Source organism: Pseudochaenichthys georgianus, chromosome 7, assembly GCF_902827115.2.
Source record: "Pseudochaenichthys georgianus chromosome 7, fPseGeo1.2, whole genome shotgun sequence".
NCBI lineage: Eukaryota > Metazoa > Chordata > Actinopteri > Perciformes > Channichthyidae > Pseudochaenichthys > Pseudochaenichthys georgianus.
Genome location: NC_047509.1, coordinates 14,064,353 through 14,077,136, shown reverse-complemented (window position 1 = coordinate 14,077,136; position 12,784 = coordinate 14,064,353). Strand labels below are relative to the sequence as shown.

Genomic DNA, 12,784 nt, shown 5'->3' with positions numbered 1-12,784 from the left:
AGTTTGTTGACTTTGGTAGTATTCACAGGAATAGTTCCCATGTTTAGTCTGTGTTTAAATATTTTTGGGAGCAGAATTTTCAAGGAGTATCTGTGTTTATCAGGAGCCCACATCATTCAAGATTAACCCTCCTCCCAACCCACTCCCCTCAAGCTTACACTTGTTCTTTTAGTCTTTACAAGTGCACCATCCTTTTCCCTTCCTCCTTTTTTCCCCTCCATCCTTTGGCCTACTCGGCTATTAACTCAGAGCAGAGGGAGCAGTAGGCCTGGGTTCCTCTGGTTATATTTAGCAATGAACAGATGCAGCGCACTGGAGCGGAAAATACCGCCTCTGCTCTCCTCAGTGTGTGTGCCTGTGTGTGTGTGTGCCTGTGTGTGTGTGTGTGTGTGTGTGTGTGTGTGTGTGTGTGTGTGTGTGTGTGTGTGTGTGTGTGTGTGTGTGTGTGTGTGTGTGTGTGTGTGTGTGTGTGTGTGTGTGTGTGTGTGTGTGTGTGTGTGTGTGTGTGTGTGTGTGTGTGTGTGTGTGTGTGTGTGTGTGTGTGTTTCTCTATGACTCTTCCTTCATACCAGTTCTCCCATCATGCACTGCTGACTCTGACTCAGCAGCACAGCAGTGTATAACTGGGTCAGAACTGGCCCGGCTGCCTCCTCACAAACCATCCATACGTTTCTATATGTCCAACAGTAAAAACCAGAAGGGCTTTTTTACTTTTAAGCAATTATTTGTTTTTGTTAAAATACCTGTATAATATTTTTGTCTTGGGCAGCCACTAATATTATTTGCTGTTATTGATTCATGTGTTTATGATTTGACCAGTTAATTGATACTTTTTGAGAACATTATAAAATATTAAAAATATATATAATAAGTTGAATTCTTTAGTTTTGCCCAACTCACGATTCAAAACTCAAATGTATTCAGTTTATTTTTGGGGGACTATAGGCACTTGAATGCATACTGGCCTATATAACTTTTCAAAGCAGTCTGTCTTTTCAGATATATCACCAGGAAACTATAATCTCACTTAAAAGATAGAATAGGTGAACCAAAATCCCCAAAAAATAAATAAATAGAGTAACCAGAAAAAGACATTAACCAACCTAAAAAGCTGTGTTACACTTTGGAGTTAAAGTCAGGAATTCAAACGTATAAAAAAAAAACGTTTTGCTGAAAATGATGGTCTGAACACAGCTTTAGACTGGGAATAACATGAAAGCAGCTCTGGGTGTGGCTGCTTATGGAGGTAATTATAGATGGAGAAGTCAAAGGACCAGTCCAGAGCTTTACGGCGGACCTTTCTGTGATTGTTGTTTTTTCCTCTCCACCCCTGCTTTTCTGATTGCTGGGCTCATGGAAGGCCGAAATAAGACAGTGGCTGCTTCAAGTTGTAAAAAGTAGCTCAACATACTGCTTCCTTATCTGTGTGTGAGAGGGGAAGCGAGAGTGTGTGAATGTGTTTTAATTGACATGAGAACAAAACAAGTGTGTCCCATGTTTAATATCATTATCATCACGTCTGCTGTATCAGCTGTCATGACCTCTCAGCCTGGATAATGGCTGTGTACTAGCTTGAGATTGCAGCTTCTCTATCACACCAAGAGAAAGCCGAGTGAAAGCCATCACTGAGAGCAGGAGTATTGGATTAGTTCTGTCTGTTGCATCCCTCCAGATTTCCACCTCTCTCAGTCGGCCCTCCTTATATTGCTGGATAATGTAGAGTTAAATGCTCTCAAGTGTAACTGGAGAGTCAAGTGTTGACTGGCGGGATGTCCTGAGACCCACAGGAAGCCACTGAAACAATGGAATTTACTGTTTAAGAACCTGCATTTCCAGTTCCTACTCTGTGGCCATTATTTGGAATCAGCAAGAGGAAATACAATATTATTTGTCCTCTGGAGGAATTGCCTTCTCTTTGTGCTCTTCAAGCTCTGGGTTATCGGACTTAGATGGCATGAGATGATGACAAAGGAGGCAATTTCAAGATTTAGAAAATGGCTTCTTAGAAATAAAACAGTAATGGACAGTCAGTGGGTGATGTTGTGTCTATAATTGAGTTTAAGTTTCTGGATTCTCTTGTGCCACAGCACTAAACCAGATAGAAGCATGCAGACAGAGTGGAGCCGCAATAATCAAAATGTGATAACAGACAGGCTTGTGAAATCACCAGCTGACCACTGCTCCTCTCGTTCTGTACAGCCATGCTTTCTGTAATATGGAGCAAATCTCCAAGAACTGTATGCAAAGTTAGAAAAGAAGATTGATACCACTCTCATGTCTACACATTAAATATGAAGCTTAGCTCAGCATAATGGCTGGAAACGGCTAACCTGGCTCAGTCTGAAGGTTACAAAATCTGCCAAACAAAATCTCTAAAACTCACTGAATAATATATAATGCATTTGTTCTATCTATGCCAAAACTGTAACCACAACCACAAATTGATGTTTTCACAGCTCCAGTTTGTATTTGTATCCGTAGGACTAAATACATTAGCTAAAAATAGATAAGAAAAACGAGGAACGAACTTTGTGTTTTTCGAAAGCACAGCCTTTGTATTGGACTAATCCAAGACATTGACCAACACATATTGCTCCAATAAATGAATCTGGTATAATGTATTGATCCGTGAGCTTCATAGGGTCTGGTACCTATATTTGTTTAACCTTCATAAGCTAGTTTCCTCTGTTTTCAGCTTTCTTGCTAAACTAAGGCTGCTGGCTTCATATTGATCAGACAGGAATGGGATTGGTGTCGCTCTCCTCATCTGAATCTCGCTAGAAAGCAAACTAGCATTTCTGAAAATATTGAGCTTTACATTTAAAGCATGTCCTACAAGTAGCATGTAGACCTTGAAATGCAGAGCACTGCACCTGGCTGTTTGAGGGCTGAACACCCAGACAGTGTCACCTTACTCCCTTTGGTGGGGATCAAGCCTGTGAAGGCATCTTGTCTTGCACCATAATCTTCTCTGTCATCACTACAGGTGGTGTTTCATTAGGTAGGACGATGTATGTATGTGTGTGTGACTGTGTGTGTGTGCGTGTGTGTGTGTGTGTGTGTGTGTGTGTGTGTGTGTGTGTGTGTGTGTGTGTGTGTGTGTGTGTGTGTGTGTGTGTGTGTGTGTGTGTGTGTGTGTGTGTGTGTGTGTGTGTGTGTGTGTGTGTGTGTGTGTGTGTGTGTGTGTGTGTGTGTGTGTGTGTGTGTGTGTGTGTGTGTGTGTGTTACTGCAGGATTGTCTGCTCTCCTGCCTTTCATTGAACACATAATATGTGCCAGCGATGACAGTGTTGACCACACACATGCATGCAGACTCTTGGCATCTTTGTGGTTTTCTCTCCTGTGTTACACCAGATAAGTGTGGAGTTATAAAGTTGATTCATCTTTCGTAAGGTTTGTTAAATTGTATTTGAGCAGAACAACTAAAGCCTGAGAGTGTTTAAATTCACAATCTGTTATAATCTTCTCTTGTAATATGTATTTTGCTTGCAGAAATCACTCACATGCTCATTTTAAGGTATTAACTATACAGCATTTTCCCAGAGAACATTTAGGGGCTTTCTATATTGGCAAGTATAAACAGATACATCTATGCGTGGTCTGTTTCCTAAAAGTAAACAATTGATTGGGTTATGCTTGTTGAGTCTTCTCTTAGTCGTAGTTGTTTGTGTCTGCTTTCCATCCAATGTTGACTGTAACTAAGATTGTTGAGTACTTTTAGGTGCAATGTAAACACCTGGGTGGCAGTGGTGTTAGAAGCTGTCATATATTTTACTTTATTACTGTAAATAGAAGTTGAAAAAGCAATCAGAATAGTAGATGTATAAGATTCAATATTTAACCGCAGTTATGTAAAGCCCAGTACTTATCTTCACTGTTCTTAAGGACAGTAACTTTTCATTTAGTAGCTTTAATGAACTAAAGCAGGCATTAAAAAAGCTTTGTATTTTACAACCTCATAGACTTGAGCGCCACCACTGGGGGGCAGCATCCCATAATGACCACACATGGCTCACCTCATTCACTGGTTGGCTCTGGGTTGCTATGGTGATGGTGTATGTGTAAAGCACACTTTCAGTGGTGAGGCTCAGAGACACAGAGGGCAGTGTTGAGCTGGAGGACAAGAGATGAATCCCAATCAGCAGCTGAACAGAGCCACACGCACACACACACACACACACACACACACACACACACACACACACACACACACACACACACACACACACACACACACACACACACACACACACACACACACACACACACACACACACACACACACGCACACACACTCACATTGAACATTCAAACACATGTAAATGTTTTCTTATATTCTTCCACTCTCTAAAAGCTTTTCATTTAATATGTGATAACAAAAAAACTCCCATAACCACAACTGCTATTTAGATGTGTCATTCTGTTTGAAATGGTAACCACCTGGCATGTTTACGTCCACAGGCGTGATTGACAGGTATTAGCAGTGACTTGTGGTGATGGCAGCTGTTATGTGGTACTATCGGCTGCAGCTGCTTGAAAGTCTTTTGCTGATGTTTGAAGCAGCCACCAACCATATGTTGTGTTCATTTGTGTTCACCATTATGTTAAAATGCAAACATTTTACATTTAATCCTCTCCAAATTCACTTCCATTTTGTGTTGCATAGCGTAAAAAAAACTTCCAAACCTAAAAAGAGGTTTCCAAGATAATGTCTTGTTAGTCGTTTTATATATGAAAACAGAGAAGATTTAGCTATCTACATATTTGAGAGGGCTGAAAACGGCTTTTTCTGAACATTTTGCATTAAAGAATTATGTTAATTGTTAATCAAATCGATAATCTTTCTGTGAATTTAATAAATTATTCAGCTTATGTTTGCATCTTGAAGCTTAGACAACCATAAAGATTGCATCTTTAAAACAGATATTAATTTGTTTGTGTGTATATCTGTGTTTTAATTTTCATAGAAATGTGCATGAGAGAATGTGTGAATCATGATCTCCTTAGATGTTTGAGAACACAAACATCCCCCCTCCCCCCATACATTCCCCAAAATGAGACAGGAATGCATAACTAGATTTAAGGTTATGTAATGCTGACTGGAGGCATGGAGGATGTGTATAATCCACTCTTATTTGGGTTAAACCCATCTCTCTGTCTCACTCTCTTTCTATCTGTAAAACGACAGGGCCCTCACATCCTCACTCATCTCTTCGCGGTTAAAAAGCTCCGATCTCTACCCAACAGTCTTTTACCAGCCGGCTCCACAAACATCTCAGCTCCCAGGAAACATCTCTCGATGCGGTAACGTCTCTGGTGTCTCAGATTTCCCCTGATGGAGTGATTTCATTGTTATGGAGAATCAAGAATATCCTTCTCAAGCTCTCGTATGGTCCATCTTATCATCAAGAGACTGATATTTTCACTGACAGTCAGAAAAGCAGTGTCATTTTTCCGGCTGCAACTAACATTTATCTTCTCATCTTTTGCTTTATAAAATAGCAGATAATCATTCAAATTGCCCAGTTACCCAGAGCCCAAGATAACACATTTAATTTGTGTGTTTGACTTATTGTCCAAAACTAAAATATAATCCAATAACTATCATATAATACTAAGAATAGCAGCTAATATTCACATAATAGTTGCTAGAAATTGTTCATTTATGTTTCAACTTATATGTTGCTCTGTGGAGCCACAACTTTACTAAGCTGGAGTAGTAATTGTTTCATTATAAATGCCCTGAGACTATTTTCTACATTGCAAATAATCGTGAATACACTGACGTCGATTATATTGATGTGTGCTATAAAAGCTCACTGAGCAGTTACTGTAATACAGGATTTTTTTTTTTAATCTGCACCTGTAATAAAAGATGTAATCACTTAATATAAGACCATTTTATAAAAATATCAGCACAATTCAGACTATATTTAGGAGAAACGGACAGCTATGTATTCACAGACAATACCCTGTATTTTATTGTATACAAGACAAGGATCTCCATTCAATACAAACGGTGAACAATTCACTGTGTATTGTTTAAATTGTGTAGAACGCTGCAGTGAGTAGTGGTGGAGCTACGATTATATCTCCTATGTTCTCACCACATCTGGTTGTTTTTGTTGGATTCTTAAGCTTTGTTTTTTTCTTTTGTTACATGCTGCTGGGAAACCACTTTAAATGGGTCAAGAAAAGAAAATCTATTGCTTTTTCCAATCACTCAAATACCATGAAATTATTTTGCAAATATGAACATAATATTATCTGGCAAGAAAATAAAAATGTGTAGCACTTTCTGAGGATATCTCTCTGAGCTGAAAATGTATCAAAATCTGACACCACTGACATTTTACAAATCAAACAATGATTTAGCCAGTTGGTTTTTATTTTATGATTTCCTTTTGACATCTACAGCACCGTAACATCTGGTTATATGATAAGTGAAACAGCATTTGTGAATACAAATCCAGGGAGAAACTAAACAGTGAATGAGCTGCACACACACAGTGTTGTGATTGTAATCTCTGATCCACACAGCTTTAGTCCTCATAAATATTGAATATTTGATGACTTTGTCTTTGATGGAGCACGATACCTGGGCAGCCCGCCCTCTGCTCGCGGTGCGTACCCACAGGAGGGGGGGTTGTTCCTGACAGCGGTCCTTATCTCAGGGAAAGCATCTGAGCCAGCAAAACTGACTCGACGTTGAATGCACAACACTAATGTATGTGTAACATATTGTATCCGAGGAGCTGTTTATATAAATCAGATCACCATAGACATGGAAGTGGAGCAGCAGAGGATGAATTGAAAGAATACTTGTGTTATGTGTGGTGTGTGAGTGCAAATGTGCTGTTGTGTCTGTTTTTCCTTTCACAATCTGACTGCTCCTTGCCTAGCAGGGGCCGTAATGATGGTCGTCAGCACTGGCTGGTTGCTAGGTAACAATTACCTGACTGTGCTTTGCTTGCACTGAATTACACAGGCTCTGTGTGTGTGTGTGAGAGAGAGAGAGAGAGAGAGAGAGAGAGAGAGAGAGAGAGAGAGAGAGAGAGAGAGAGAGAGAGAGAGAGAGAGAGAGAGAGAGAGAGAGAGAGATGAGAGAGAGAGAGAGAGAGAGAGAGAGAGAGAGAGAGAGAGAGAGAGAAACGGAAAAATACAGCAAGGTACACTACCAACCAGTGTTTCCACCTCTGGGTAGAAAACCATACCAGTGACAGAATTATGGCTATGCTAATATTAGCTTGGCTGTGTTTATTTATGAATGGGATTTACATTTTGAATATTATTTGTATTATAACCTTAACCTCACCAAATGTATCAGGGGCGCTGATTCTAATTGCAGTCACTCAGGCGTCCGATTTCCATCCTCATTGTAGAATAACATGTGTTGTTGTTTCTTTTGGGACTTCACATGATTAGTGTTACATGCTTCAGTATTTATAGTAATGTCCATGGGGGGAGGAGGTGCATGTGAAGCTGACAGATGATGTCACCAAAGGGCAGATGACAAATACTCCTCTGCTTTAAGACCATTTTCACTTTCTCACCTGCTGCACTGATGCTTATGATGCGCCTGCCTTCCCCTCTCCCTCTCTCCAGTCGCTCAGCAGCGGCACTTCCTCTTGAGCTGCAAGCACTTCCTACCTCCTTCCTGCCTCATTTAGTGTGATTTTCACTTCCAAACATCAACCACAGCCATGTGACTAACTCTGGTGGCAGTCAACCCATATTGATCTGACCTAGATAGACATTTGGATGAAATACACTGATTTACTTTCCAACTGAGAGATATGAAAAGATGAATATCCCCGTCATATATGTGCAGATAATATGTCCCCTGCTGTGGGACCAATAAAGTAATTATGATTCTGATGAAGCCAGCAGCCAGTTAGCTTAGCTTAGCTTAAAGACTGGATACTTGATTATTACTTTGTACTTTCTGGCAGTCGTCCAGCACATAACGACACTTCGATTTTTGTATGAATTAAACAACATAATAATTGACCATACATTTGTGGATTAATATTGACCTTCTCCAAAGATGTCTTACTACTACTCAAAATTAACTAAGCCTTATTTTGGTAGTAATTGCAGGGAAAAAAGAGTAAGCAACATTACAAATGTAGGGTTTCAAGTTTCATACAATACAATTTATTTCAAAATAAAAGTTATTCTGGTGTCTTCCACCTACTGTTGCATGAGTTAGTTGTAGCGGAGCATCATTGCTATCATAGTAGCAGGTTTGTGTTCTGATAGTAAAAAACTTTGTTTGCATTTCCAAAGGATGTGGTTGAGGTCTAATTTATTCATTTGTGCCTTGCCCCCTGATCTAACAATGTTGTTGTGGGAGGTGTGGAGGTCAAACTGTTTTTTACAACACCCTATCACTGCGTGTTTGCAAAGAGACACCCACTTTTTAGTGATACAATCAAATCTGACAAATGCATCGCCCCCAAGTATTCCTTTTCAACACACTACCTACCCACGCTGACCCTGCCATCTGAAAGCACGGGGCCAAGTGAAACTCCTCTGCTGTGATGGGAGGCCAACAGGAGGCCATGGCACCTCCCCCAAGAGAGCGGCTTGCCAGCTCCTCCCAGACATGGAAGATATATTTGGAGATCATTAAATGGTCCTAAATGAGACCCTGGCGTGAGAGCGAGCTCTGACCATCTGGCCCCATTGTGAGCGCCGGTGCTCTATCCAAACTCAGCCAGCAGCATTTGCACCTCTGATTGGATGGATGCTGAGTAAGCCTGGGAGTTCAAGCCAATCAGAGACTATTTTAATTAATTAACCAATCCCACCTCAATCTCTGTTTCTCTTTACATTAAACATCCTGTTACATACTGTGAAGTTCTCTGCACTTCACAGACTGTAAATGTTGTTTATTTATTTGCAATTTGCTACATTGGCAATCTAATTAAATAGATTACATTTTATATAAATGAAATCTCGTAGGTCGAAGCTCCATTGATGGCAGTTTCGCTGGGTCAGGCTGTCCGTCTTTAAACCATGTTTGATAGATTGTTAGCATGCTAACATACTAAACGAAAATGGTAAACATTATTCCTACTCAACAACATTTGCTAAAGTAAGCCTTGTTTCATCACATGGACACAAAATAGTTAATATATATATGAACATTTTAATCCATTCTTTATCACAAATATTTACTGCAGGGCTTCTGTGTTTCCAAATTGGCTAGAGAAAGTAGACAATGTCTGACTTGTGCTCTTTAAGTGTCCAGGAGCATTTCAACGATGGAAATGTCACAGCCTTTCATAACCTTACTTCTGGTCAAATGCCGGCATGTAAACATCGAAGAGACGATGTTTCTTGACGTGAAGGTTTGTTTACTGGAGCTGATTTTGCCTGTCTACTGTTTCCAGGTCACAAGCTCAACAAGGACCTGAAGCGCTATCTGAGCCTGAGGTTTCAGAAGTCTTCCCCCGACCACGAACTGCAGAAGACCATCAGAGCCAATCTCTATCGCCATGCTGTGCCTTGTGAGTATATATAAGAACATTATAATGGTGATAATATGCTTGTTAATGCTTGAACGTGAATTTAACCAGTCTTTGGCATAGTTTCTTCGTCTTTACCCCAATTACCCACTTTCTTTTAGCTTCTTTCTCATTTGTTTTATCTCCTCTTAGTCTCATTCTTGCCTTTCACTCACCCATCAATTATTCTGTCCCTATTCATTTCCTTTTTATCATTTAAAATCTTCACCAGCTCTGAAACGAGCATAAACATACAATTTCCAAACACCATCACTGTGGATTGTTATCAAATCACTATACATTAAAGTCACTGGTGACTTGGCCGCGCCATAGGCACCAGTTTCGCAGCTGTCTCACATAACTGTGAAATATTAAAAAAGTGTGTCTCGAGCCAAACATCCAGCACGGTGCCAGACTCCACAGCTGGGCTGGGTTACGTCACAAACCCTTGGATCCGACATAGTCCAGCGGTTTGGCTGACACAGTCCAAATCTACTCTGTTCATTTCCCTACTTTACTCATGTCAGGTCTTTTCTTGAATTTTCATGACCCCAAAGCTTGAGGCTTAGGCTCAGTCACACGGAGACGAAACGGAAAACGAACCGAATTCGATATCAAAAAAGTCTTCCGTCCACACGAAACCTCTCGACCCGCTGGAGACGCTGTAGTACATATGCCGGTCCTGTAAGTGGCGCTGTACTTCCGCCACAAAATACACCAAAAGCAGCGAAGAAGACCCCCCGAGCATGTTTGCCATGGTTGCCTGGTTGCCCTTCTGTTTATTCTCCACGGTGGATTTAGCAACATGTAGTTCATGTAGTTCTCCATGTCCACTTGTTGCTGATGGTTGTGGTAGAGGAGCTGGAGATTTTGCAAAACATACCATGGTCAGTAGCTACTGACCATGCTACAGCAGTGAGCAGCAGAGGTGGGGAGAGGCGGGGCTATGGCTTCATCGTTATCAGGAAACGATCGTATATAGGTCGTACACACGGAGCCGCTAGGCCCCCCAGAGCGTTCCGTCCGCAGATCTAGCCACCTTGGGACCCGTTATCCGCGTTTCCCTGTCGGCCTCGTGTGGACGAACCGTCTCTAAGATAGAGAACTGTAGCGGATACGACCTGTTTCGTCTCCGTGTGGCTCTAGCCTTAAATTGTTTCAATAAATGGCACAGGGTTTCTGGGATGAGATTAGAATGTGTGTTATTGAGTGTTTGTTTGTGTGTGTGCTTGGTTCCTCCCTGGTGAATTGATTAATTAATTCAATAATATATAATATAATATAATATTCAATAACAATTCAATATATAAATAGAACATGATTCCACTTAGATTTTAGACTAGATTCATATTTTTGTTTTGTTTCTCTCTGTTTCTTTCATTGCTTATTCTCTCTCTGCCTCTCTGCTCTATCCCTGGCAGTCTGTCCTTCCTTTGCGCTCAGCCATGTGACTGGTAAATCCGCCTCTCTGAGCCTCCACTGCATGGGATTATCATGTTCTGATATATTGAAAATAGATGCCTGCCTGATTATATGATGAACATGTTGGGCTCTCACAGAGATCACGATGGAAAGGCCTGTGCACAGAGGACAGACAGCGTTGACATAATAAAATAGAAAAAGTGTTCAGATATTTGTTTTAATCTTGTTATTTGAAGCACTTCGGGCTGCATGTTTGTATAAAAGCAGTTCAGTTGAGCTGTACAGCGAGAAAATAAATATATATATGTTGCATTGTGAATGGAGCATTTGCCCATGATTACTTTGAAATATTAGAAGTATTCAAATGTTTGTGTTGAACCTAAACATTTAAAAGGGTCCAGTGTTTTCAAAGTATCATTGACTAGACAGAATGGATTTTGAAAATGCTGCTGTTTATCGATATTGTTCCTATATAAACAATGTGTTACTGCGTATGTAGCACTGAGTCATATAGTTGATACTGAAGACAAAAGTCTAAACGGGTCACAAAAGCACAGGTAGTCAGAAAATGTGACTCAAACAGTTAAAAGGAGTTTGTTGGGTATTTCTTTCAGATGTGAAGATGGTGCTTTGTGAGTTTTTACAGCAGCAGGATGCTGGATGTGGGATTTATTTAAAAGCAACAACATTGCCTTCGTTTATATTGAAAAAAGTGTCCTCGCGTTAAACAGAGATGTATTTTAGCAATAGTCTTTGGCACAGAGGAATAAAAGGCCTTTATATCAGGCTTTGGCTTTACAAACATCTAAAAAGTGTGATCTTTGTTGGTCTTTTCATTTAATTTGTTTACATAGAGAAACATTTTGTATATCACAAGACTTATTCTGTGTAGGGCATATGTTTGTATTGACTGTGTGTGTATTTGTCTCATATCTTTTTTAACTTAAGACTGAAAAAGTCAAAATGGGCCACAACACAATGCTGGTCAGCTCTGCACTGAAATGTTTACCGCTCCTCTCTCTTTCTTTCTTCCTGTCCCTCCCTCTGTCCCTTTCTGTTGACCTACTATCGCTGCCACACACACACACACACACACACACACACACACACACACACACACACACACACACACACACACACACACACACACACACACACACCACACACACACACACACACACACACACACACACACACACACACACACACACACACACACACACACACACACACACACACACACACACACACACACACACACACACACACACACACACACGCAAATGTTTTCTTGGCATGACAAGGCAGAATGACAAAAGGCAGTCAAATAAAAGCCACACTTCTCAGCCCTCTGTTTCCTTTGTCCCGTGTCTCTCGTGTCGTCTCCTCCCCCTCTCCTGGGCACATGTGTTGCTCCCTCTTGCTTGACTCGAACAGGTGCCTTTCCCTCCACCACTGGTCGAGGTGTTTTCTTTTCCCTTTGAGGCATGTGTTTGAATGTGTGTGTTTATATGAAGCCCCCCCCTGTCTCTGTCAACCCATCCTCCTCTCCTCTCCTTCATACCCTCGCTGCTACAGATGGCCATTGTGATCATGTGCAGCAAATGTCACAATTGATAGAGAAGTCGTTCTCTCGTGGGATTCATTTCTCTCTCACGTCTACAGCTGCTGCTTGGGGATGAGGGTTATCTCGGCGTTATCCCAGCGTTTGAGCCACAGTGCGACCCAATCGCCCCCCCCCCCCCACCACCACCCTGATCTCTCCCTCTCCCTCCCTGCTCTCTTCTCTGTCGTCCTCCTCTCTTCCCTTCAAATCCTCCAGTGAGTGTCAGCGTCCCGGCGGTGACTGC

General features: G+C 41.1%; 1 protein-coding gene across 11 annotated transcripts in view; it reads left to right on the top strand.

The window, feature by feature from the left end:
• LOC117449330 (membrane-associated guanylate kinase, WW and PDZ domain-containing protein 1-like) overlaps positions 1-12,784 on the top strand; it is a 100,778-nt gene that overhangs the window by 20,639 nt on the left and 67,355 nt on the right. For all 11 annotated transcript variants that reach the window (XM_071203753.1, XM_034086947.2, XM_034086946.2 and 8 more), the window contains exon 2: positions 9,399-9,515. In XM_071203753.1, the coding sequence (XP_071059854.1) occupies positions 9,399-9,515 (117 nt within the window). The remainder of the gene's footprint in view (positions 1-9,398; positions 9,516-12,784) is intronic.